The sequence below is a fragment of the Mus caroli genome, chromosome 3, assembly GCF_900094665.2.
Source record: "Mus caroli chromosome 3, CAROLI_EIJ_v1.1, whole genome shotgun sequence".
Classification (NCBI taxonomy): domain Eukaryota; kingdom Metazoa; phylum Chordata; class Mammalia; order Rodentia; family Muridae; genus Mus; species Mus caroli.
This window is the reverse complement of record NC_034572.1, coordinates 80,143,633-80,169,926: the sequence shown is the minus strand read 5'-3', so window position 1 is coordinate 80,169,926 and position 26,294 is coordinate 80,143,633. Positions and strand designations below refer to the sequence as shown.

At 44.2% G+C, this 26,294-nt stretch overlaps 1 protein-coding gene across 4 annotated transcripts; it reads right to left on the bottom strand.

Annotated features, from left to right (window-relative positions):
• Window positions 1–668: 668 nt before the first annotated feature.
• Window positions 669–26,294, bottom strand: LOC110291578 (Fc receptor-like protein 1). Of its 4 annotated transcripts, none has more exons than XM_021158794.1 (11): window positions 26,161–26,294; window positions 21,000–21,020; window positions 17,888–18,169; window positions 17,442–17,720; window positions 16,967–17,095; window positions 15,976–16,000; window positions 13,319–13,401; window positions 13,076–13,147; window positions 12,479–12,510; window positions 2,286–2,328; window positions 669–1,209 (listed from the first exon to the last, which is right to left on the bottom strand). In XM_021158794.1, exons 1-10 carry the CDS (start codon window positions 26,189–26,191, stop codon window positions 2,308–2,310), a joined length of 975 nt encoding a protein of 324 aa, XP_021014453.1. In that variant the 5' UTR covers window positions 26,192–26,294; the 3' UTR covers window positions 669–1,209; window positions 2,286–2,307. The 4 variants fall into 4 exon arrangements, with proteins under 4 accessions (XP_021014453.1, XP_021014450.1, XP_021014452.1 ...); XM_021158791.1 differs by lacking the exons at window positions 669–1,209; window positions 2,286–2,328 and adding exons at window positions 11,440–11,518; window positions 21,399–21,458 and having other exon boundaries at window positions 12,480–12,510; window positions 26,161–26,191; XM_021158793.2 differs by lacking the exons at window positions 669–1,209; window positions 2,286–2,328 and adding an exon at window positions 11,440–11,518 and having other exon boundaries at window positions 12,480–12,510; window positions 26,161–26,198.

The window sequence follows — 26,294 nt, the reverse complement described above, 5'->3', positions numbered from 1 at the left end:
ACAGAAACAAGGGCTGGAGAGCAACGAAGACATCCTAAGTTTCACAAACCTGTCTGAAATTACACTTGCATTGAGTAAGTCAGGGCCAGTCCCTATGAGCTTTCCTCTGTGTGCTTGCCACAACTTGTAACTATTTCTTTATATTCTTTCCATTTCATTTCTCCAAAGTAGCATGTAGGGGCTTGTGTCTGTCTTACAAATTTTATATTTTGTTAAGGTCTGTTAATGGGCCTTGGGAAACTTTGGACCAGTGTTTCTCAATCTTTTTTTTTTTTTTTTAATGGTCATGTGGGTCTCACCACTGGGGTGTTGGCATGTGGTTAACTGGGTGCCAGACTTGTGCTCCTGAGAGCCCAGGGGAAGCAAAACAAAGTCTAACATAGGGGTCTGACAGAGGTTGTGGTTCTCAAACTTCTGGGCAGTTAGTTGCCGCTGAGAACCACAAGGAGTTGAGAATGGGGCTCCCATCCTTCTGTGTACCCCCTCTGGGGACTGTGAAGAGTTGGGAACAGGGCCTGAGGGTGTGGATGGGGGTGGGAGATCCAACTTAGCTCAGTGTGAGTGCCAGGAATGTGTGTGTGGGGTCTTCTGTGGGAGATTTAGGCATGACTCTATATGGCAAAGGCTTCCCCCAACCCCATGGTGGTCCTTGATGAAGGAGACTGTCCTTGCTTGTCCAAACTGCTTTATTCATGGCAGATGAAGATGCAACAGTTTACTCAGGGTGAACCAGAGATTATGCTACGTGACCAACACGGTCCTCTTAGAGGGTGTTGTGGTCACATGCTCCAGGACAAGAATCTGGTTAGGAGCTAATTCAGACTCCTACCCACTCTCAGTTATGAGTTTTATCAGGGTTCTGATCTTTGCTACTACCACACGAGTTCTTCTGTCTGGTGGCGCTATCCACTGCCCCACATGGTCATTCTTTTCAGACATCATTTTTTAAAAGATCTGACCCCTTCTTCTATCAAAATTTAATACCACGTGTTTGACTGCATCCCAAAGCATCTTTTAGTCATTAAACAAGAGTAAGAGGATTTTTACCTTCCCAAGAGTCAACTCTGCCCCTTTGAGATCGGCATCACCCTTGTTGATGAAGATAGGCACTCCTCAGCAATCTGAATGCTGAAAAGAAAGTAGTGGCTGTTCAAGGATGCCTTTATAGAGCAGAGCAGTTCATGGCTGGCTTCTCTGTAGCTAGCATGGCTGTCAACACAAGGAAGATGCAGATGAATATAGCTTTGACAAGCAGTGTGCCAAAGTCACACTAATTCCACACATAAATCAATGCAAGCTCACTCCATGGTCAACAGTGACCATGACGATAATCGCTGGCAGTTGGTTTGCATGGTTGGAAAGAGACGCTCAGAAGACAACATTCTGAACCTGTTGTCTACCTGTGGCCTCATTATCACATCTGTTCCTGCTCTGGTTAGACACAGCCTGTGTTTTGCTTACTGCAACATTCATTTCTTACTGTAACAACATGCCATGTAATATTGGGAAATATACTCATGTTTAAAAAAAGCCATTGGTTACTGAAATTCAAATGTAAACAGAAGTAGCGAATTTGTTTGTTAAATATGAGAATCCTCACTTTTAATTTGCATGAATAAATTAGTGAAGAACATGTGCTAAATGGTCGCTAGTGCTCCAGACTGGATTTTCTTCTGCAACCGAAAATGCCAGACGGTATACTGCCTGTCACCATATACTTCCATGGGCAGAGAAGGAATTAAATCTTTAGGTTGTGTTTTGTTCGAGAGCTGGTGATGTAAGAAGGTGAGGGCTAACACCCTAAAATATTTCATCTGTGAAGTACATCTGTGGCTGGCAGAAGGGAAGGAAGTAAGGGCAGTCAACCTTCTCCGAGATCAGTCTTGCCCTCTCAAGCGCTGAGCACCTGAGAGCTGTGGTGTCGGCACCCTTCCCTTCTCTCACATGCTTCCCTGCTATTGTCTCTCTGTGTAGTGGAATCTGGCTGCCTATCAAGGATGTTGAAGCTTACATCCTTCAAGCCCCATCTGGACTCTGGGGTGGGGGCTGGAGGCAGGTTTAACGCAGACTAAAGAAACTGCTAACAGTGAACCCTGAGCAGATTCCTTCCCACAGTGAAGAGTACAGACCTCTTTAGGGTGCAAAATATGAAGTTCCCTTGCCTGTCTTCCCTGCCCCCTTTCACTTCTGCTTGAACTCATTTCATACCAAGATGAGCAAAGCAACTTTTCTGGTTTTTAAAACTGGAGAGAGGAACAATGAAGCAGGCTCTGCTTAGTTCTTACCTCTTGATACAAGCTGGAATCTTCAGGCTATCCCTCCCTGGACCTAGGAGGGGTCTAGAATTAGCAGACTCTCAGAGAAACAAACATTGTCACATAGGTTCATGTGTGCAATAAATACAAATAAATGAGCAAATACACATGTGAACACATGGATGTTTATAAGGAAAGGCTATTGATGTGACCAGGCCCTCTGACTCTTAGGCTTGGGTTTTAGTCATGCACTGTGACATTTTCTAGATTGAACAGATGATAGTGGCCTTTTAAAACTTTTAAAACTTAACTTCTGAGTTTGCACCAAGGCATGTAGCCTTAGGGAATATGGTTTGTGATTTTAGAGTATGATACAAAGTTGTGATGTTTTTGCTCAAAGATTAGTAGCTGTCTCTACAAATGTAGGACCACACTCATTGATCTACATAAGTAATAAGGAGCACTATGAAGGCCACTAAATGTTCATGGAGATTATGATATATGTGGGGAAATGGAGTGCCGCTCACTCCTGAGCCATTGCCCAGAAATGGCTGCAATCATTTCCGAGGGTGTGGAGCTGTTCAACAAAGGCCCAAGGGAGCCTGGAGCCACTATGCCCAGGCAGTCATGGTTGAAACAGTTGAAGCACATAGTATCCCCCACCCAACGTCTCTTCACATTTGTAGAAACTGGTGACTGGGATAATATTTTGGGGTGATAAAATTTGTTGTGTGCCGCAAAGTACCAAATAGGATCTAGCCCCACACTGTTGATGCTTCAGATGTCCCCTTGTACCACTCACCCCAGATCCTACTCTGCATTCAGGTCCAGGGAGCAAATCAGAGGGATGACATGTGAAACATACCTAAGAAATTACTGAGAGACATTGAAAACTAGAGACACTTCAGATGTTCAAGCAGGTCCTGTCTATGTCCTACAGGAACTGTGCCTAATGAATCTATGGATACCCAAAGGGCACAGCATCAGGTAATTGCGGAGGAGCACCTTGGGAAGAACTGACTCTCACTAGCCTCTTTGAGCAGGGATTTCAGAAACATACACCCCAGTTTCATTTCCGTGATGGGATAGATTTCCTAACTGGAGCTAATGTATGATCACGGTGAAAATGCATCCCAAGAGACGAGCCAGTGAGGCCAAAGCAAGCCCAACTAGAAGGCTATACTGCTGCTCTGTCTGCTTAGCATCAAGTGAGAGCTCTCTCACCAGCGGTGGAAAGCACTTGCCTTAAGGAAGAAGTGAAATCAAAGAAGCTTTGAATAAACTCAGTGAAGAAGAAAGTCACAGAGTCAGTGCTTCTCACCAGCCTCCATGTCAGTGAATGCCCATGGTCAGCTGTAAAGTGTTCCACAATTGACTTGAAAAGGGTTTGAGTCAACTGGCACCAACTGGGCCCTGCTGACACTAGACAGAATTTAGCTACATTTCCTTCGTGGGTGAGTCTATTTCTTTGGTGGTGTGTGGAGACCCTGATTGCTCATATAGCTAAAGCTATATGAATACTTCTGATTTGAGATTTATCAAGAATAAAGAGCCAGAGGTTTAGGTTATTTTGATTTAGGGTCTTAGCTTATGTTCAGATTAAAAAAAAAGGATATCCAGTTTTGAGGATAATAATAATAGTATATATTAATACTATGAAATAATAATTATTATATTTATTAGACCCAAATGTTAGGGGAGTAACCAATCACTTTTTGAGTGGGTTTAAGGTCTACTCCTTGAGATAGAAGCCAGACCTGATACTGTTAATGAGGCTAAGAACCTGATTCTATCATTCTGCTAAATGATATAGCTATAAAATGACTGCAAATCATTGCTATACCCTAGGTTAGGGCAGTACAGTATCCTTATGAGAGATGCTTCTTGCGGGACATGATAATTAACCCAGACACCTATGACCAAACGGCGTGTAGGGAGTGAGAACCTTTGGAGCTCTCAGCCCTAGATGGATCTTATGTGGCCCCCTCCCATAAGGCTTGGATTTATGAAGAAGAGAAAGAAGGAAGACTGTAAGAGCCAGAGGTGGTTGGCTCTTTTAAGGAAACTGCATTTTCCAGATACCACAGAGCAGATGCCTATGAACTCGCAGAGACTGTGACAGCAAGTACAAGACCCATACACTCTCAAGCCAGACAAGACCCCAGCAGGGAGGACAGCACGTGGGCATGAATAGCCACGTAGTTATTCACAAATACTAACTGCTGGGAGAGGGAGTAATCAGCTTTCTTCAATGGAGGGACACTAGGTAGATCGAGGAGCAGTTGATGAACACAAATAGGATTTTTTTTAAGTGCCTTTTTTCCCCTTGGGACATGTATTGTTAGTCATCTGAGTATTTCCTTTACTGCGGAGAAACTTTTAAATTTCATGAGCCCTCCACCCCCGCCCCCAACTTGTCAAATTTTATCTTTGCTTCTCCTGCAACTGGAGTTCTGAGAGAGCCATGTCTACAACTCTATCTTCCCTTCCCATCCAAAAGTTTCAGTGTTTCTGCTCTCACATCAAGGTCTTTGATCCATTTAGAGCCATTGACATACAGGAACTGATTTTGTTTTTCTATGTGTAGATATCCAGCACTACTTCCCGAAGAGGTTATATCTTCTTTGCTGTGTATTTTTGACACCTTTGTCAAGAATTGAATGGATATAGCTGTGTGGGTTTATAACTGGGTTCTCTCTATTTCATTGATACACATGTCGGTTTTTGTGCCAGCATCACACTGGTTTTGTTATGATGAGCCTGTAATGGTGATCACTGCATCACTGTAGATACCATTAGTGTGTGTGTGTGTGTGTGTGTGTGTGTGTGTGCACTGGATCTTTTAAGCATCTATATTAGTTTTAAATTTGTTTTTTTCCTAGTTTTGTTAGGAATTGTTTGTTAGGAATTAGAATCTTGACTAGGATTGTATTAAGTCTGTATGTTGCTTTTGAAGAATGGTCATTTTCATAATATCAAGTCTTCTAGTTCATGAGCATGGAAGAGCTTTCCCATATCCTAGTGTCTTGCTCATCTTTTTTCTTTAGTGTGTTAAAGCTGTCCTTATAGAGGTCTTATGTGTTTAGAAATATGCTCATTTTTTTCTAATAAATATATATAGTTCCAAACTATGAGATTATACAAGTCCAAGATATGTTCTTATAATTTTTTTAAATTTCACTGGAACTGTGATAATCTCCCCCATTTCATCTGCAGTTCCATTTCATTAATCTCTTCTCTCACCTTAAGTGTTTCTTTTTATACACTACTTTGGGAGTCTGGCTTCCTCTCAATTTTCCGAGTCCCTAACTTCTCCCTTAGAACTGCTTTCATTGCATTCCACAAGTTTTGATATATCCTTCAATGAATGTTTATCTCACTCTTGGAATTTTAAATTTTCCTTTTTCATTTCTTCAATGACCTATTTTTTTCTCCAACAATTGGTTGTTTAATCTCATGAAGTTTTGTGATTCCTGTAGTTTCTCTTACTATTGATTTCTAGTTTTATTCCATGGGGGTCACACAGAAAAGAAGTTATTTCAAATTTTATAAGTTTTTGAGACTTACTTTGCATTCTACTATATGTTGTATTTTAAGGAAAGCTTCATGGAATACTGAGAAAAATGTGTATTCTTCAGTGTCTTGATGGAATGCTCTCTATGTAGATGTCTGGGTTCCATTCATCCATTCTGGACGCCACTGAATAGGATGTTTTTCTCTTTTCCTGTTGGAATGATCTGTCTGTTGGTGAGAGTATATTGAAATCATCCACTATCACTGTGTTGGGGTTAATCTAGAAGTTTATAGACAGTAATTTGATGAAACTGGATGCTCCTAAAGTTGGTGTGCATTGAGGTGACCATAAGAAGCCCCAAGTGTGTGGAATCCTGAATGAATGTGTGTTGATGATATGAGATGACCATGTCAAAGATCAAGTCTCATGGAAAAATGGCACAGCCTTCTCCTCAGGGTCAGGCTTAGAGGGATGGTAAGGTTTCCATGTGCCATGGCAGTGTGTATGTTTAAAATTGGAATGTCTTTGCTGGGTGTGGTGGTGCATACCTTTAATCACAGCAAGAGGGCAGGGTGCAGTGCAGAGAGAAGGAGCAGAGGGCAGGGGCCAGGGGCCAGAGGGCAGAGGCCAGAGGGCAGTGGGCAGTGGGCAGTGGGCAGTGGGCAGTGGGCAGAGGGCAGAGAGCAGAGGCAGAGGCTAGCCTGGTCTGCAAAAAGAGTTCCAGGACAGCCAGGGTTACACAGACAAATCCTGTCTTAAACTAACCAACCAACCAAACAAAACAACAATAAAAACAACACCCAAACCAACCAACTAAACAACCAAAAATACCAGAAGAATTTTAATGTCTCATTGATGGGTTGTTCCTTTAGTGAGTGTAAAGTGTCTTACTCTTGTTTTTAATCGTGTCTGACTGGCTTTGATTTGGAATCTATCCAATTGTAATACTGTAAAGCCTGCTTGTTCCATTTCCTGAAGTAATCTTTGTTCATCCTTTTACCCTAAGGTGTTATCTCTTCTGATGGTAACAATTGAACGGATCCTGTTTCTAGACGTAATGTGTAGTAGTCTGTGTCTTTCAACTTGAGAATCAAGATTACTCATATTCACAGTTATTTCTGAGAGGCATTCCTTCCTATTGTCTCACTGACTTTGTAGTGTTTGCTGTTTGTTTTTCCAATCCTCATTCTCTTAACCATTGCTTTGACACATTCCATTCCTTTTTCTACTCTCTTGGATGTACTCTTTTTTCTCTTTAGTTTGAAGAATTCATCTCATTCTCTGTGGAGCCAGTTTAGTGATCGTCAATTATCTTAACCTGCTCTTTTCATGGTTAAAAAGTTAGTTTCTCCTCAATTATGATAGAAAATTTTGCTGAGTAAAATAGTCTGGGTTGGCAACTGTGTCTTATCAGAACTTGAAATATATCATTCAAAATAAGCCTCGCTTTAAAGATACTATTGAAAATATGCTGTCATTTTTCCCCCTACTATCATTCTGATAAGCTTGCTTTTATGTGTGGCTGGGTGCTCCTCTGTTAGGCCCTTTTCTTGGGAAGATGAATTGGAGCGCCCATGCTTCCCCGTCAGGCTGGGCAGTTTTCTTTAGAGATAAGTGGTTATGAATAACAACCTGTTTTACTTGTTTATACCTTCTCATGTTCCCTTGCTTCTTTTGTTCTCTGAACAATTATTGGCTTAAAGCCTGGCAGGGAGATGGGGATCAAATCCTTGAGACCTTTCGGAGCTGATTGATCTGTGTCTTAGTTAGGGTTTTACTGCTGTGAGCAGACACCATGACCAAGGCAACTCTTAAAGGGACAACATTTAATTGGGGCTGGCTTACATTTTCAGAGGTGTAGTCCATTATCCTTGTGGTGGGTGCATGGTACCGTGCATGGCATTGAAGCAGATGCTGAGAGCTACATCCTGATTCACATGCTGAAAGAAAGAGAACTGGGTCTGGCCACATCTCCTAATCCTTCTATTCCTATTGAAGAGTTCCACTCTCTGGAGACTAAACATTTGAATGTATGAACTATGGGGCCATTCTTATTCAGCCACCATACTGTCATCTGGAACATTCTACTACAGGGGTTTCAGGAGATCTAATACGGATAAACTTCTCTTCTGTGGGTACTCTGAGAGAGTAATATTCCAGGTTACAGAGTTTCTTTGGGATCTCTTGGGAGAGAAGGAGATAAAGTATCTCAAGATAAGAGCAATCTCAGCAAACTCAATGTCACTTTCTTGGGTCTAACTTTAACAAAGGGCACTGGAGCCTTATGACCATAATGGGCCCAATGTATTTTAAACTCCCTTCTCCACTAGACTTTGAAACAGCTAAGAGCCTTCCTGGGAGTTACTAATATTGTAGAAGTTGGATTCCTAGGTATGCTGAACTGGTTAGGCCTCTTTATAAGGGCTCATAGGAAACTCAAACTCAGGGACATTCAAATAGGGATATTATGGACCCCTCAATCTCAACATGCTTTTCAGAAGATAAAGGGAGGCAGGCTCCTGCTTTGGGAGTGTGAGCTCGTTTCAAGTTCTCTCTGTATGTGGCAGAAAGAAGCGGGTAGCCTTGAGTATGATTACATAATTAGCAGATTCAACTGCTCACCCAATGGGCTACCTAAGTCAGACTCACACCAGGTAGCAAAGGGGTCACTTGCTTATCTCTGGGCAGTTGTAGCCATGGGACTTTTTATTCTGTACGCTCAAAGGCTTACCTTTGAATATTCTCTAATGGTTCATACCCCACATGATAGTGGAGGTATTTTCAACTCCATGGAGAATCTGTGTATATCAAATCACCATTGCTTAAATACCAAGCCCTCATGTTGGAATAAAGTGATGCTTAATGCCTGTCAAAATTTAAATCCTTCCACATATGTCCCAGAAGGAGAGGGGGAACCCCTCCACTCCTAGTGACTAGCTGAACAGCCCATCCTGACTGAAATATTCAGCCTCCAAGGACTCGGGATTGAGTATTGTACACTGTGGGCACTCTTCCATCAAGGACGGGATTAGATACGTGGTTGCACTTGGATTATGAGTCTGGGCATCCTGCCTTGAGGCCTCTACTCCAGATTTCTAGTGCCCAACTTATCACACCCTTTGCTTTTCACTCTAGCTCTTGAATTATGCAAGTAAAAGGAAGCTAATATCTGTAAGGATTCTACACATGCCTTCCTAATTCTACATGCAGCCCACAGGTATTTTGAAAAAAATCCACATTGTTTGCAGCAGCAGCTCTCTCTCAGAACATAATAGACTGGATATAACCCCAACCCCCATGCAAATCTCTGGAGGGAAAGTGGCCTTTTAAATACCACTGAAGCCATCATTAAACATTCACAGAAAATTCTTAAACTCTCAGATGCTGTCTTTCTTCTCATCCAAGCTTCTGTAATGGACACCAAATGTTGAAAGATCCTGTGGCTAGGGGAAATCAAGCAGCTGCCTCCAAGTAAAAGGGGCGGCTCTGGGTAATAGCACGTGACACTCCCTGTTCTCTGGGAAGAATTCCTGCTGCCTCCTGAGAGAACCCAATATTGGACCCGTCCAAGCTAGCTCTGGCCTCAAAGAAAGAGTGTCAGCTAGACTAGCACAGGTGGGGGTCTCTCCCAGTGTCTCTTGTTTCCTAAACTTCTTCAGTGGAAGATCCCAAAGCGTCTCCATCTGATGTATCACCTGGGACAGACGACTCTAACCACTGGCTAAGAGGATGTTCTTACTGAAGCCATGCAACAATTAGTCCAGGTTCATCAACAAAAAAATTCACCAAATAAGCACCTATACTCCCAGGTACCAAAGACATGAATCGTCTCCAAAAGAGGGGTGGCAAGACTTTACACATGTCAGGAGGACCTAAGTCTCAACTTCTTTTAGTCCAAGTAAATATTACAGGCTGGATAAAGGCTTTTTCATGTAAAATGGAAAAGACTCCAGGCAGGAGGACTGGGCTAGAGTAGTCCCAGACATGAAAGATAGCTCCCAGGGTCTTACTGATGGCTGTGTAGAAGATACTATCAATGTGAAGAATACATTTTTGTTTGTTTTTTGACACAGGGTTTCTCTGTGTAGCCCTGGCTATGCTGGAACTCACTCTGTAGACCAGGCTGGCCTGGAATCTGGAGATCCACCTGCCTCTGCCTCTGAGTGCTGGAACGAAAGGCGTGCACCACCACTGCCTGATGAATACTTTTGTTTTCAATGTGATGCATCAGTGACATATTTTTCTCCTTGCCTCACTGAAGTCCATACTAGCAGATCAAGACTTTGTAAAAAATTCATCCTGGGTTTGGATGTTTGATATTTAAAAGTAATATTATATGCAGTGGCTTAGATAGATTCTGTTTCTGTAAATAAGGGAGATAGGCAAATACTTTAGCTCTCTGGGTTTTGCTTATTTTTGTTTTGTAGATCAAACTGAGGCATTGAACCTGCTGACAAATTCCCAAACCCCCTGATTTATTCTTATAAGACTTTTACTGTTATTTTTTTAATCTAAAAAGACAATCTTTGCATCTTTGAAAAATAAAAGAAAAATGAAAAGGCAAAGATTAAATGTAGGAAACTAGTATAATAAACACCAATAACTGACTTGATGCACAGATGATCAGCTGAACTAACCTAAAAAATAAGTCGACTTTGTCTTTCCCCTACATGCAGATTCCCTCTTGTGTTGTTGGAGGTTGTGTAGATTCTTATAGATTTACTGGAGAGAAATGTGAGAACATTTATTAACATTGTGTCATGCTCAATTTCCAAATGCACTCCTCAGATAATCTCACAGGAGAGCGCAAATGTGAAGACATTTAATGGGCACTGCGTTTATCCTATGAAAATCTGAAGCAACTTTAATGTCCATCAGTTGTCAAAAGTATTAAAATGTTGTGAGAGTAGATGATGTTCCTGGACCATGCATTTAAAACTGATAAAACGAATAGCATTTGGTGGCACACAACTGTAAACCCAGTTCTTGGAAGACTGAAGCAGGATAATCTCAAATTCTAGGAAAATTTGGTCTGCAAAACATTCTCATAAATCTTAGTCTAAATGTTGCATCAAGTTCAAAACTTAGAACTTGGTGAACCTTTCAAAGACTATTATAAACCCAAGAGGGTTTAGCTTAGCCTGCACACACAAAACACGCTGCCACTAAAATGAAGTGTAGCCAACAGTACATTTTTATGCAACTGTGTTTTAATTCTAAATTGATGACAGTGACTCAGAAGTACACTGTCGGGTATTCTAAGGTATGTGCACAGAGGAAGCATGGCTCTGTCTCCACAGCAGACGCGCAACGCCATTGATCTCGGCTTTGTGCTCTCTGAGTCGCATTGTCCCTCTGCTGTAAGACCTTAGTTGCTTTCGTCAGACCATTTTCCTCCTGTAAATAAAAGTTTGTGTGCAGTTCATCATGCCCCAACATGAATGGGCAACAACCAGATGCAAATGCGTCTGGCTTCTCTAAGTTGTTTTTCCTGGGTGGTTTCTGCAGGATTTGCTCCAGCTTCACACAGGGTAGGTAAAGGACCCATCTAATGAACCGCAGTGTGTGGGGAAATTGGGCTGGCAAGCTATCCCTGTCCCCAGTATCCTTGGAGGCCACATCAGGCCTTGGGCTTGTATGTAGCACTCCATAGTTCCTGTTTACATAATTCTACATGGCTTCTTCATAGTCCATATATGCAATGTCTATCCTTGGCTTAGAATAGAGTCCAGAGGAGACCTGAAAGGATCAAAGAAGAGAAGACAGAAGGGTAAGTCTTCCATTGGGCCGCTTCCCAGTCAGCCTGGCTGCATTTTGTCTTATGCACACACAACACCTTAAAAGGAGCCTCTGGGAAGCCTGTGGCTTTCTGCCAGCGTTATCAAAAGAGCCTGTGACTATGGAAGATTCCAGAGGTGTCCCTGCCGAGGAATTCCATGGGCAGTCATTGTTCAAAGATGTCAAAGTGAAATAAACTACATGTGCTCCCAGAGTCCACAGAGAACTTGAATTCTGCTTGGTGGAGCAAAGCCAGAATACAAGTTTCAGAAAGTACCTTTGTAGCATCATGGATGTCCTTTAGAATTTTTAAAAACTGTACATATCTATCTATGTGTGTGTTTATATGTGAGTGTGTGCACATGCGTGCAGGTCCCATGGGGAGCAGAAGCAGCCACTGGATCCCCTGACACTGGAGATGCGACTGGTTGTGAGCTGTCCAATGTAGGTGCTGAGAACTGAATTCTGGTCTTCTATAAGAGCAGTAAGGCTCTTAACTGTTGCGCTCTCTCCATGGATATCTTGAATTATCCAGGAGTTATGAATTAGGACTTTTTCATAATACAAGACATTACCTCAGTTTTAATTTAGTTCCTTTTATATTGCTAACCACATAGCACTAGCTGATGGCTGTCCAGCCCAACAGTATTTTAGGATAAAGATTTTCAAATAAATAGAACTTTAAAAATAAGTATAAACCACGATTGAACTACACGTCAGCTCGTTGCTCCGGGAAATGTACCCATAAGCCTCCAAAACGCCCTCATGCACTGATTCTTTATGTTAAAACTGCATGCTTTCCGTCTCTACGGGGCTGGCAGATAAAGGCTATTGATATGGTTCCTTTCCTAAGCAGCTGTACTGCGAGGGTTATTAGAATGGTCTCCGAAAGAAACAGAGAAAGCCAAGAGGATAAGCGCAGATGGCTTACCTCACTTGCTCCGTGTGTCCTCACATGCTGAGCTGTGGAGGGACAAATAAGCAGTGAGATTCTACTCATATTACTCATATTTAGCTTGTTACAACCTCCCATTAATTAAGGTTGATCCTTCTGCCTGTTATCTATAGATTGATCTCAGGTAGTATTTCCTATCCTTTCTATCACATGAACAATTCTTAGCGTCCACAGAAGAACGGGTAGACTGGGGTCGGTGGGTAAGCGGGCTCTTTTGCCACTGGAGACACTTCGATACTTCTGTCCTTGTCATGGCCTGTCATGTGTAGGATGGGACAAGAGCTGAAGCTCCAGTGAAGGGGGGCAAGGAGAGAGTGGGGCCCGCTAAGAGGGCAGGCGGCATCTTAGGGTGAACTTTAAAAACAGGCCATGTGAGCCATGTTCTCGGCTATCTTAATGACAAGCACTGGGCTTTCCTTGACACAGCTTTCAGAACAAAGGTCAGTTTTCAAGTATCTACAGTCAGCCCTAAGGACAAGTGCTGCCATGCTCCGGAGCAGAGCTACGGATTGTCCTCTTGGTTCTGGGACAGACAATAGTCAGAGAAAAAAACCATCCCATTTCATGTCTCACCTGCTGCTGGTTCCAGCACCTGTGGGGTGTGGTACACTAGAGAGTACACTTCATCGCCACTTACAACGTTCACTGAAACAAGAGAAGGGATGTATTGGCACAGTCCTTTCCCCCTGTTCTTCCACTGACACCCCAGTCCCCTCCTACGAGGTCACAGCAGAATCGACTTTGTCAAGCAGAACATCCTGTAGAGCCTCCCCCTCCGCTTGTGCTGTGTTGGCTCGGATCATTGGGAAGCCTTACCGTTCTCATACAGGGGCTCTGGCTGCCTTGGGCCGGGGGTTTGGGGGTAGGTGGATCCTTGGAGCACAGTCTGAGGAGGGTTCCTGCAATCACAAAACACTTGGCATCCCAGATGTCCCAGATGTGTTCATCTGAGATTTTTAAAGTGTGAAGGAAAGGGTCAGCTGGAAGGTACAGCTCTGTGGTATAAGCAGAACCCTCACTCGTGCGTGGACTGGGGCTCTGTGGGGCTGCACATGTCCCATAGGAACGGGTTGTCTTGTTCACTCATTCTCTGATATCGCCCACGCATCTAGCTGTTACCATGGAGGGATCTGAGTCTTACTCATTTTCTCTGCTGGTAAAAGAGTTCAAAGGCAGGAAGAATCCTGCAGGCAAAAGGCAACAGTGGAGAAATTGTGACCACAGCAGACGGCGGAAGACAGAACCAGCAGCGGAAGAAAGGCTTTTTACTAGGGCTGAGGAAACACGCACATACAGCAGGCTCGCAGAGGAAGACCCTCAGCAAAGCAAGGGGATGGCCAGTCTTGAAAAGCTGAGGTCTAACTTTTCTGCGAGGCCTGTTTGTTGTTGCTGTTGTTGTTTCTAAGTCATTGAAGGATCCTCCTCTCCTAATCTCTGGTTGATCAGTTGAAAAAAGTCCTGAATGACTGATTGGCCCACAACTTTTGTATAAATGTGTCCTGATAGGATCTTGGAAGCTGGAGAGGTAGCTCAGCAGCTAAGAGCACTGACCGTTCATCAAAAGGATCTGGGTTCAACTCCCGGCACCTACATGGCAGCTTAGCTCACAATCATATATAACTCCAGTCCTAGGGGATCCCACGGGGACTGCACATACATGATATACAGTCAAAACAGACAAAACATCTATATGTATGCAAATAAAGAAATCGTTTTTGTTTGTTTGTTTTTGTTTTTAGAAAGATCTTGAACTTGCTGGGTCTGTCTATCATCAGGGCACTATTAGAAAGAGGAAAATCCCACACGGCCTTTGATTTCAGCTGCCAGGCTTTTGTCTCAGGCCAGGAGGGTGGTGAAGAAGCCAGCATCTTGGAAATTCACCTGCTTCATTACCTAGTCATGATCCCTCTCCTTATTTGTCTCCGTATCAGGGAGTCTAACTCCTAGTCCCTTAGAACAGTGCAGGATGCTAAGTAAAGAAACAGTGACTCGTCTCAGTTAAAAATGGACCCCAGTAAGCAACTTGAATAAGGAGCAAAGGAAGATGGCCACGCACATGCTACGCCTCCGGGGTATGGAACAAGGGTTTACTGTTCATGTGGAAGGTACTCAAACTAAATTTGGAGCCTGCAAGTATTCTAGAACTTTTCTACTCCTCTAAGCTCCAACAGTGTTTTCAGTGTGTTTCTTGCTGTCTGTCCTACATTTCAGAGACACACAGCTCATACCACTTACCTGGCCTGAAATACCTCTAGAATCTCAGGGTCTTCCCACTCACTCAAAGCTCCCTACTGTAAGCAGGCCGACTGCTTGCATAAACCAGTGACAAGACCAGAAGAAATCGAAGAAGACCACAGAGGTGTTGGGAGGAAGCCACAGAGAGCATGGCAAAATGGTTTAAAGTAATTAGTAAATGAGAAATGGCAAACGAATGCTCAAAAGTTGCCAACGGGAGAAACTCGGGAGTGAGTTTTAGTTGTGGTCAAACAGGGAAGGCAGCTCATGAGAGAAGATATCAAGGTTTTAAAGGTTTTCATGGCAGCCGAAGGCACCATGCACATCCATGAGAAAGGAAGCAACCCACAGATCTGCTTAGCCATGACACCTATGAACCACAGCAGCCACCAGTGCGGAGTGACCCCCGAGGGTGCAGTGGTCAGGGTTAATGATGTCATCAGTCTTACAGATCGCACAACCACCAGTTTGCTAAACCTGCACGATTTCTAACTCCATATTAATCATGTGTCCTGACACCCACAGGTAAGTGTAGTCCTCACCCCTCATCAAGGAAACTTCTCTGCAACAGACAGAGGCCACTACAGAAAGCCACAACCAATTAAAAGGCACAACTGTGAAGTCTATTCCCAGTGTATACATCTACAAAACACTTTCACACCAAAGGCTCAGGGAACATCACGGAGGAGGGGCCGGGGGTGGGGAGGGGGAGACTGTAAGAGCCAGACGGTCCAAAGTTTGCTGCAAGGCTATGTCTCCCAGTCATGTTGGAAGCTACCGCCTTAAAGTCTCACCAACATGACTTTCTAAACAAAGGTGACAAAAATGGACATACTAAAGTGGCCAGGGGAAAGAAAGTCTGTACACAAGGAACTCCAGGCAGCTAAGGAACGCTGAGAGTAGAAGAGACATATTCCTCAGGGAAGAGACACCAGTAGGTTATCCAATACCAAATGGCCAGCCCTGGAAACAGGCACACGGGCAATATACAGACTGAGCAGGTGATGTTTAAAATATATACGCACTTGTGTGTGTGTGTGTGTGTGTGTGTGTGTGTGTGTGTGTGTATAACAGCAATAGAAAAGAAAGACCAAGAATTTGAAAGAGCAGGGAAGGGTATATGGGAATACTTGGAGGGAGAAAAGGAATTGATATAATTACATTACACACTCAAAAAATAATTTTTAAAAAGTAGATTTTTGGCATCATCAGCACATAGAAGAACACAGAGCCCTTACCTGAGTGGATCCTCTGACTGTCTTCCTGCAAGACAGAAAAGTGAGAGCAGGCATCAGTGGGGGCTTTCACCGCCCTCCTGTCTTGGTGGTGCTCAGTTTGGATGGCACTATGTCCCAAGGGGGCACTTATGGGGTCTTCATGTCACAATTAAGGTTATTCTGGTCCAGAGGAGTTAAGTCAACTTCCCAAAGCCCATAAGTACCAGAAACAGGCTTTTGGACCTGTTACATTCTTTGCTTTTTATTTTTAAACCACCCTGATGAATCTTATCCTGCCCAGAGTCTGATCCAGATGCTGACATGGTCAAGTTACAGGTGGGATGAGGCAAGGTGTCCACAGATGTTTGAAAGGTATGGAAATCAAATGATAGCTGCACACAGTCCTCAACTGACACATCTTCAGCTTGCTCAGTGGAGAATAGGTTAGAAAGAACTACATATTAAGTTATGTGTTGGGATAAGTGGGGAAGGTAAATAACTTAAAATTCAAAATAGAGAACAATCATTGGCTATATTACCAAGTGAGACCTCCGGGAGGGTGGTGGTGGTGGGGGTAATATTTCATCCAAAAAGTAGGAAAGGTCCAGGAATGGTCAGAGCTTGCAGGAATGTGAATTGTAGTTCAGGGAGAAGGAAAAGCATGTGATAGCACTCTTGGGTAAAACTGCTGCACTGACGTCAGGACCAGAGCTGGGCTGGGGTGAGGAGCTGAGCGTTGCTCTTCCCTGGTTGCTGACTGGATTTAAAAAATAGTTACGTTTTATGTAAAAGTTAAATCATAGAAGAAAAAGATATCAGCTGGTGAAATATGAAGACATAAATGATTTTTCCTAAAATGGTGCTTTTACAGGCTGTGAAAGATTATGAGGAGATCCATTAGGCAAGGTAGCTAGGGCATGCACTTCACTCCGCAGGCCATGTGCCACAAATGCAGTCTGTTTTAGGAGGAAAAGGTTACAGTAGCAAAATACGAATATATTCAGTTACTAACCTATTTTTCTCTTGAGCCAGTAGCAAAATATTAAGGCCATGGTGATGGGGCCAAGACAGCCAAGCAGCCACCCAGTGAGTCCTAAGGAGAGATGGCTGATTCCATTCTCAGTAGGCACTAAGGAGAGACCTGCGCACAAACTACTGTAAGGAAGGGATTGGGTTTGGAAAACAGACATCTCCTGTGTTGATTATGTTCAAGGGCTGCTCCTCATGAGTGAGTGTGTGTGTGTGNGGGGGGGGGGNGGGGGGGGGGGGGGGGGGGGAAGGTCCTTATTACCTAGAGAACTTCTGCTTCTTACACTTATGAAAGAGGGTAGACATTCAGACTTCATTCTCCACGCCTCTCATGTACATCACCGGGACAGCACCATGTACAGCCCCGCCCTTGACAACGTCCCCTGGAAACCCCGAAGCTCTCCCAAGGTGCTGGGGAAGAGACACTAACCTTGAGAGTCCCAAAGCCTGACAGATACCTGTTAAGTTGAGAGCCACCACCTCGCTTCGTTGGGCACCCTGGCCATTGCTGGCCTCACAGGAGAAGTTTCCAGAATGTTCTGCAGTCAGGGAGAAGTTGAAGGATGCTCCTCCTCCAGAGGGTGCAGAACTGTTCCCCAGGATGATGCTCTCATGATAAAACTGGTAGAAGATTGGGGGTGAGCCTCTCGGGGCCTTACAGTGAAGCTCCACCAGGTCCCCTAGCACAGCCTGGGTTCCAGAGTCCCCAAACGTAAGGACAGGGCGAGACACTGGAACTAATCAACAGTGGACGATTAGAGAAAGGTACCTTGAGAGTGTGACACACCCATGTTTTCTGCCTGTCCTCTGGAGGCTCAACCCCTCTGAGGGCCCTAAAGGGAGCGCGGGGAGTACAGAGCTCAGATGAGACTTGCGGCTGAGATGTGGGATCTGTGTTACTTACCTCTGACGTGGACGCTCACCAGCTCACTGGGGATAGGGTCGTGGCCATCGTTAGCCGCACAGTAATATTGATCAGCATCGCTCTGCTTCATGTCACTGATCTCAAACTCTGCTGTTAGTGCAGGCTGTGTCTTTGTTTCCAGATGGAAACCCAGGGCCCCTCTGTACCAGAAGTAAGTTATATTCCCAGTGACTCTATCAACCGAGCAGATGAGGACCAGCTTGTCTCCCTCCATCACCCATCCTCCCGGGGGCCGTGTCTTCAAGCTCACATCAGAGATTCCTGTGGGAACACAAGATAATGAGGAGGACTCTGAGTAGGGACTGTTTCAGAGAGGAGTTGGTGTGGTAGTCCCGAGAGCCTAGGCTGCTGGCTGACTCTTATAGCTTAAGTAGGGGCTGGTGTTCTGTTGAGTTGGAATCATCTTAGGTTTGGTTGATAGTCTCAGGGTAAGAAAAGCATTATACCACTACCGTAGAGAATGTGATGTCATCTCCCACCCTACGATGACATAACTTCTACTCAGCACAAGGCTAAGACACAGATCTAGACAGGGCATAAATGCAAACTCCAGGGCAGTGTTCATGATTAGGCATCTTTTGTGTTCTCAGCCGGTAGGATCCACAGCATCTCCTGCAACCTCCCTCATAGACAGGAATTTCCCTTTGCTGTGAACCTGCCCTGATCCCTCTGGTACGTCCTAACCCCATGTGTTGGGATCAGCTTCCAGAAGGCAGTCTTCACCGGTGGCTTAGATCTCATTATTTTAATTTTTAAAATTTCTGGCATAATTTTATTGAAGACTGTCACAAGGTATGGTGGAGCTTGACGTTTTTGTAAATTGACTTTGTCTCCCTCCTTTCTCCTTCTCCCTCCCTCCCTCTCTCCTTCCTTCCCTCCTTCCCTCCCTTCCTCCTCTTCCTATTGTTGGCATTCTCCTCTTCCTCCCTCTCCCCCTCTTCCTCCTCCTCCTCTTCTTCCTCCTCCTTTATTTTGGCAATACCAAGAATCAAAGCAGTGGGTCCTTATATATGCTATGCATGTGCTCTACCGTTGAGCTAAAACTCAGCCCACCACTTTTATTTTTATTTTTTTTTATAAACCATATTCATCAGAACAAAGGTTCCACTTTCCCTGACATCTCAGACACACAGCATCACTTTCAAAGACACAACAGGGGACCTGGGGGAGTCAGGAGGTAGGGAAGCAATATCAGGGCTTGGTTCTCTGTTGCCTCCTCCCTGAGCCTCCTGTAGCAGTTCTTGATGGAGAAAGGGGGGCACACTTGCCTGGAAATGCCCTGAACCCATCACCCACACACTCCAGGTCCTTTGACTCAGAACATCTATACACACCTCTGAAGAGTGCGTGGGATGAAATGAAAGTCTAGCACATGTCTTAAGTCATACGGATGCGTGCTCTGGGGTTTCGTGTCTCTTTCGATGAAGGTGCTTCCCTCAGCCTCCTCACAGTCCCATCAGCCCATGAGTGCCACAGTCTCTTTGGGCATTTGCTTAACCCTGAGAACCTCTCAATTTGGGAGACTTTAATAGTTTCCCTGTTAGGAATGAAAACATTTGCCAGATGAAAATACTGAGTCCTCTGGGTCTCTGGGGAGTCCTAGTTCAGTGTGTATAACATCAGACCCTTCTTACAATTTTGTAGAATCCTTTTAGACACCAGTTACACCTACAGTTAGCAACTGCTCGTGTATGAACTACCCTGCATCTTCTCTCAGTAGACATCTGTAATCCCCAGTGGATTTATAACTTCCCAGCATTTGGAACTGAGCAGACAAAGGGAGGGGCTAGGCACCTGCAACCCTCTCTCCTGATGGGGCCAGCCTAACAAGAAGAAAGAAGGCAGACACGCCTCACTGCAGGAGTCTGGAGTTCTGCCCTGTAGTCCGAGGCTCATGTCAGAGAATTCTCAGGCATCAAGGATTTCCATAGAAACATGTAAAGCAGCTCCTTCCTTGCCCTGGATGTGGGTTTGTGCTTCTGTTTAGGCTATGATTGAGTGCCTGGCCTTAGAGGAAAAGGAGAAATCAAACCAAAGGCACACATAGCACTAGCACAGACATGACTTAACTTTGGATATCAGTGATGGACTTAGAAGAACAGATCCTTCTGTTTCCTCTGATCATGGGGATCTCGGGTCCTGTGTTGCTGGGTGCACCAGACAATCTTTTTATTTATTTTTTTTTAAGATGAGGTTTTTAAAGGGTTTATTTATTTATTTGTTTTATGTATATGAGCACACTCTAGCTGTCTTCAAACACAAGAAGAGGGCCTCAGCTCCCATTACAAATGGTTGTGAGCAACCACGTGGTTGGTGGGAACTGAACTCAGGACATCTGGGAGAGTAGCCAGTGCTCTCAGGCGCTGAGCTATCTCTCCAACCCCCAATCTTTTTTAACCTTGTGGTTAGTAGTTTGTGAGCAGAGATCAGTTCATGCATGGTAGATTTACATATGCTTCACCGTGAAAAATTCCTTGTGGCAAGAAAATCAATTAAATTTGCATATAGCAGAGAGCAAGTGAGAGACCAAGAGAGATCAAGGTGGGGGTGGGGAGGGGAGAGGAGAGAAGGGGAAAGGGAGGGGAGACAGGGAGGAAGGGGGAGAGAGCGAGAGAGCGAAGGAGAGAGAGAGAGAGAGAGAGAACAGCTGTAACTACAGAGTGGAGCTAAGAATAGCAGGAAGCAGCAGTCCTGTTGATTTTGCGTGTGACTGAGGGCTGACTACAGGGCTGTGTGCTCTGTGGCTCTGCCTTCCTCTTCTCAGCCATTGGCAGTGCTTCCCAGCTGAACCGCACAGCCAGACCTGGAGCCTCTGAAGGAGAGCAGACCCCTTCTAACATAAATCTGTGATGCTCTCTTCCATCTCTTCCTTCTTTGTGTGATTATATTTCCCTCCCAGTGCTGAGGTGGCTCCAGAACAGCTCACCCAGGCTGGGCAGACACAGGCCATAGCCTGGGTCCAGAAGAGTCTCTGAAGTTTGTTTCTGGGACAGGACAGGCATGGCTGCTCAGCTATCCACATGCTTCATGTGCTGATTTGGGTGACAAGCTACCCCTAGACTGTGAGGAAGAGGAGAGAAGTATAACTCACCAGCAGGTTCACACGGTAGAGCTGGAAAAGAAACCAGTACAGGTTAGACCAGAGCAGTGAGTGCCACAGACACACAGTTCAACTTCTCTAGAGGGCTGTCCCCAAAGTACCCTTTTCTTCCCTGTGCCTCCCCCACATCTCCTTCATCTTCCCCTGCTGCTGCATCTTCCCCTCCCTGAATTCCTTTCTTCTTTTCCCACATTCTACATCATCCAGAAAAGGCACATGGTCATTTTTATGCTTAAAAGGTAATTTTAGTAACCTTTGTCTCCATGATGAAGAGCCCTGTTCTTCCCTGACCCCCCCACCCCCTCCCCAAGGGGAAAAGTGATTTATTCAGAAGAAGCTGGGAAACTTTGTTTACCAACCACAGAAAAATAAGTTGAGTTGCTACCTTACACAGCATTTCATCTAGTTGTAAAGAGAAAGCTGTGTTGTTAACAGAAAACTGTGTAGCACCTAGGGATGGGGAAGGATTAGTAAACGCAATTTCAAAAGAACAATGTGGAGGTGAATATTGAAGAATCTATTTACATTAAATTAACAGTAATAGTTTTGATTAAGGAAGGACAAAACAAAACGGCAAACAACGGATTGGGAAGATATCTTTACCAATCCTACATCTGATAGAGGGCTAATATCCAATGTTTACAAAGAAATCAAGAAGTTAGACTCAAGAGAACTAAATAACCCTATTAAAATTGGGCTACAGAGGTAAACAAAGAATTCGCAACTGGGGAAATCTGAAGGGTCGAGAAGCACCTAAAGAAATGTTCAATATCCTTAGTCATCAGGGAAATGCAATTCAAAACAACCCTGAGATTCCACCTCACACCAGTCAGAATGGCTAAGATCAAAAACTCAGGTGACAGCAGATGTTGTTGAGGATGTGGAGAAAGAGGAACACTCCTCCAATCACTTGCTGGTGGGATTGCAAGCTGGTAAAACCACTCTGGAAATCAGTTTGGCAGTTTCTCAGAAAATTGAACATAGTACTACCAGAGGACCCAGCTATAGCACTCCTTTGCATATACCCAGAAGATGCACCAGCATGTAATAAGGACACATGCCCCACTATGTTCATAGCAGCCTTATTTATAATAGCAAGAAGCTGGAAAGAACCCAGATGTCCTTCAACAGAGGAACGGAAACAGAAAATGTACATTTACACAATGGAGTACTACTCAGCTATTAAAAACAATGAATTTATAAAATTCTTAGGCAAATAGATGGAACTAGAAAATATCATCCTGAGTGAGGTAACCCAATCACAAAAGAACACACATGGTATATACTCACTGATAAGTAGATATTCCCAGAAGTTCAGAATACCCAAGATACAATTTACAGACCACATGAAGGTAAAGTAGAAGGAAAACCAAAGTGTGAATACTTTGCTCCTTCTTAGAAGGGGAAACAAAATACCCATGGGAGGAGATACAGAGACAAAGTGTGGAACAGAGACTGAAGGAAAGGCCATCCAGAGACTGCCCCACCTGGGGATCCATCCCATATACAGATACCAAACCCAAACACTATTGTGGATACCAACAAGTGCTTGCTGACAAAAGCCTGATGTAGCTGTCCCCTGAGAGGCCCAGCCAGTGACTGACGAATACAGAGGTGAATGCTCTCAGCCAACCATTGGACTGAGCACAAGTCCCCACCCCCCAACCCCCCAAGGAGGAGCTAGAAAAAGGACTGAAGGAGCTGAAGGTTTTACAGCCCCATAGGAAGAACCACAATATGAACTAACCAGTACCCCCAGAGCTCCCAGGGAGTAAACCACTAACCAAAGAGCACACATGGAGGGACCCATGGCTCCAACTGCATATATAGCAGAGGATGGCCTAGTCGGTCATCAATGGGAGAAGAGGCCCTTGGTTCTGTGAAGGCCCAATGCCCCAGTGTAGGGGAATACCAGGCCAGGGAAGTGGGAGTGGGAAGCTTGGTGAGCAGGGGGAGGGGGTGGAAAAGGGGGTTTTCATAGGGGGAAATGAGGAAGGGGGATAACATTTAAAATGTAAATAAAGCAAATATCTAATTAAAAAAGGAAGGATATTGTAGCAGACAATCTTAAGAGCTATCAGAATAGACGAACTTATATGTTCTTGCTATTAAAGACTAAAAAGGATATTATTCAGCTGGGTGATGGTGGCCCATGGCTTTTATTCTAGCACTTGGGATACAGAGGCAGGTGGATCTCTGAGTTTGAGGTCATCCTGGTCTACAGAGTCAGTTCTAGGACTCACTCCAGAGAAATCCTCCTTGAAAAACCAAAACCAATCAACCAACCAACAAACAAAAACCCAAAAATACAAAAAAACAAAAAACAAACAAACAAACAAATAAAAACCAACAACAACAAAACCAAAAAACCAAAGTGACTATTCAGGGTACCTGAAGAATACTTCTTTATTAACAAGGAAAGCAGCAATCTCAATAGCAAAACAGACAAAGAATATTATAGGCAATATATAACATAGAGGCTCCAATAAACAAACGAAAACTCTGAAAGCCCCTAAATATATTAGAAGGTGATCAGTTAATTGATAACCACAAAATTTCCAAACTGAAAAAACAGACCAGAGTCATTAGATTGGCAAATGTTCAAACCTGGATGGTTCTGGATATGGGAAGACCTGGTCTTAACTGCTACATCCACTCCAATAATGACCCACGTGACAGGCCATAAGCCTGGACTCAGTCCCGAGGCGAAAAGTTCCCAGAAACTTAGTCTCCTAGAACCGTGGCATCCTGTATAATGAATGCTCCAAATCTGTCCTTGCTTTAGTCAGTAAACTTCCAGGGGTGAGTTCCCTGATAGGCTGTTCATCAGCCCTGAAATTGCATACACAGAGCCACACTAAATTGACTGACAGGTTGAGGTTATGTATTTATGTACATATATGGAAATACTAGTAATCAAAAAAGGTTACTAATGTGAGAGGGAGTAGGGACATGAGAGGCTAAAGGGAGGACAAGGAAGAAGGAGGTGATATAATTATATTTAATTTAATTTTTGATAAAAATAGAACATTGTTTCAAAGAATAGTGCTTGGATGAAAAATGAAGCAGAGAAATAATTTGTATTGAAGCTTCAGACCGTCTGGACACTCAGAGCCCTCCTGGCATAGAGCAGCAACCATGAGGAGAGCAGGCATGAGAGAGACAGGAGAGGAAGGGAGGGAAGGAGGGAGAGGGAGGGGGAGGTCAGAGAGGAGAGCGAAGCAGAAAAGAGGGATAGGGATGGAGAGAAAGGGAGAGGGATGGGGAGAGAAGGGAGAGGAAGAGAGAGCATCACACACACACACACACACACACACACACACAGCATGAGTGAGAATATCACACACACACACACAGAGTTATTAAGCACTATTTCTAAGTCCCCCCCCCCCCAGAGATACCAGAAAAATGATAATACTATTTCTTGAGGTAGATAGTTTGTGGGGAGAATCGGGTAAGTTTGGTGTACTGGTGAAATGACAGACAGAGATCAAACAAAGCTGTTGAGGATTCCTGGCTGCCACCTAGTAGCTACCTGGTAGCCACTGGCTATTAAGTATTCAAAGCTGGTGAAATAAGCTTAAGTTTAGACTTAAAGTGTCACATTAAATGACAAAGGTGTGTGCGTTTGGAGAAGAAACTACAGGTGAAGTCTAGGCATCCGTTCCAAGCTGCCAACATGCTGAGTACAGATTCAACCCAGCAAAGAAGCAGCAGGGCAGCGGATATGAAGCAGGAAGAAAACTGAGAAACAGCATTCTGGAAACCAAGTTAAAAGCGCCCTGCAGGAGTGATCATCCACTGCTCTGCCCCCAGAGGATAAGGAGTAGGAACCGGAAATGACCTCTGTGTGAGGCGAAGGTGAAGTGGTGGGTGATGTTGGGGAGAGGTGGGGACAAAAGGTTGATTAAAGTGAGTTCACCAAAAAAAGGAAATGATTGAACACTTGCCTGGGTCAAGAATGCGAGAGGAGCTCATGGGACAAGATTGGGAGCTTGAAGGAATCTTTGATGTGATAGAAATGTTCCCAGCTTTGATTGACATCTGGGGGAAAGATCTCAAGAGCTTAAGAATGGCAGGTAACTAAAAATGAAGGTTTTTGGGTTTTTTTGTTTTTTTTTTTAAAGAAATAATCAGGGAAGTGAGACAAAGTGAAGTTGCCAAGCGAGCGCAGAGTGAACCCAGTCCCAGTGCAGAGTGAACAGAGCGAAGAGTGAACCCAGCAAGTGCAGAGTGAAGGGAGAAAGAGAAACAGTGCAGGAACGAGGAGGGAAGCTCTCCCAGCATGCCTGTGCATGTATGGGAACAAGCTGGAACGGAGACACAATTGAGTGGAGGAGAAGGGTATTGAATGACAAGGTGTATTTACAGAGCAAGAAGAAGGCAGGCAGGTAGTTGGTAGTCATGGGAGTAGAAAAATGGAGAATTTTCTTTTTGCCATTTTTAGTTCTAAAATAAATTATTAATCAAAGTTATAAATGGGGCCAAAAAGGATTAAGTTTGAGGAGAAACGAGAAGACCTGAAACAATGGCTCCCGTGCATGAGTGGGAAAACAGATGCGAAGAACAGCTGCCATTTGGTTTCCATGTCACGTGATGATAAGATGCCAGGTGAGCCTTTGTTTAAAGTCCCGTTGTTTGGACACAGTTAAAGTGTGTCATCTGGCAGTGCAGGAGGGAGAGAGAGTTGAAAGAGCATCCGCCGGCATGTTGTGGTGATGAGCTGATGTGTCAGTCCGTGACGTGTCAGTGACGAGTAAGCCTTCCAAGTGTAATGATTAATAATGGAGGAATAATCTTGCCATTCTGGTGTGTGACACCAGAGAAACCAGAGTGGCCACAGCAGAATGAGGAGGGCTGGTGATACACTAAGGTTCTCGTATGAATAAAAGGAAGTGGTGTTGATAGAAGAAAAGGAACTGAGGGACCACGTTGTTGCCTATATTTTGTGAGTATGTGTGTGTGTGAGAGAGAGACAGAGACAGAGAGACAGAGACACACAGAAAGACAGAGACACACACACAAAGAGAGACAAGACAGAGACAGAGAGACAGACTACCACGAGCATCACTAGGCAGAAACTTAGTCATCGAATTCTCTATCCTTTTCAAGATCCCCGTTCCCAGAGCCCACTCCAAGTTGTCCAACTTACCACAGATCAACAGCAGGAGCCAAGGTAGCATGAGGACCAGGCTGGGGATGGTAACTTTGAAGGTTCCTCTCACCAAAAGAAAAAAAAGCAAAACCAGGCTACTCACAGAGGTGTCACAGATAACTGCCCTCAGC

Coding starts and splice junctions, on each gene's coding strand:
- LOC110291578 (XM_021158791.1), bottom strand. CDS start 26,191: ATGCTACCTTGGCTCCTGCTGTTGATCTGTG. Junction 13,148..13,318: donor AGAGCCCCTGTATGAGAACG/GTAAGGCTTCCC, acceptor CTCTTGTTTCAG/TGAACGTTGTAAGTGGCGAT. Junction 12,511..13,075: donor GGTGCTGGAACCAGCAGCAG/GTGAGACATGAA, acceptor GTCCCTCCACAG/CTCAGCATGTGAGGACACAC.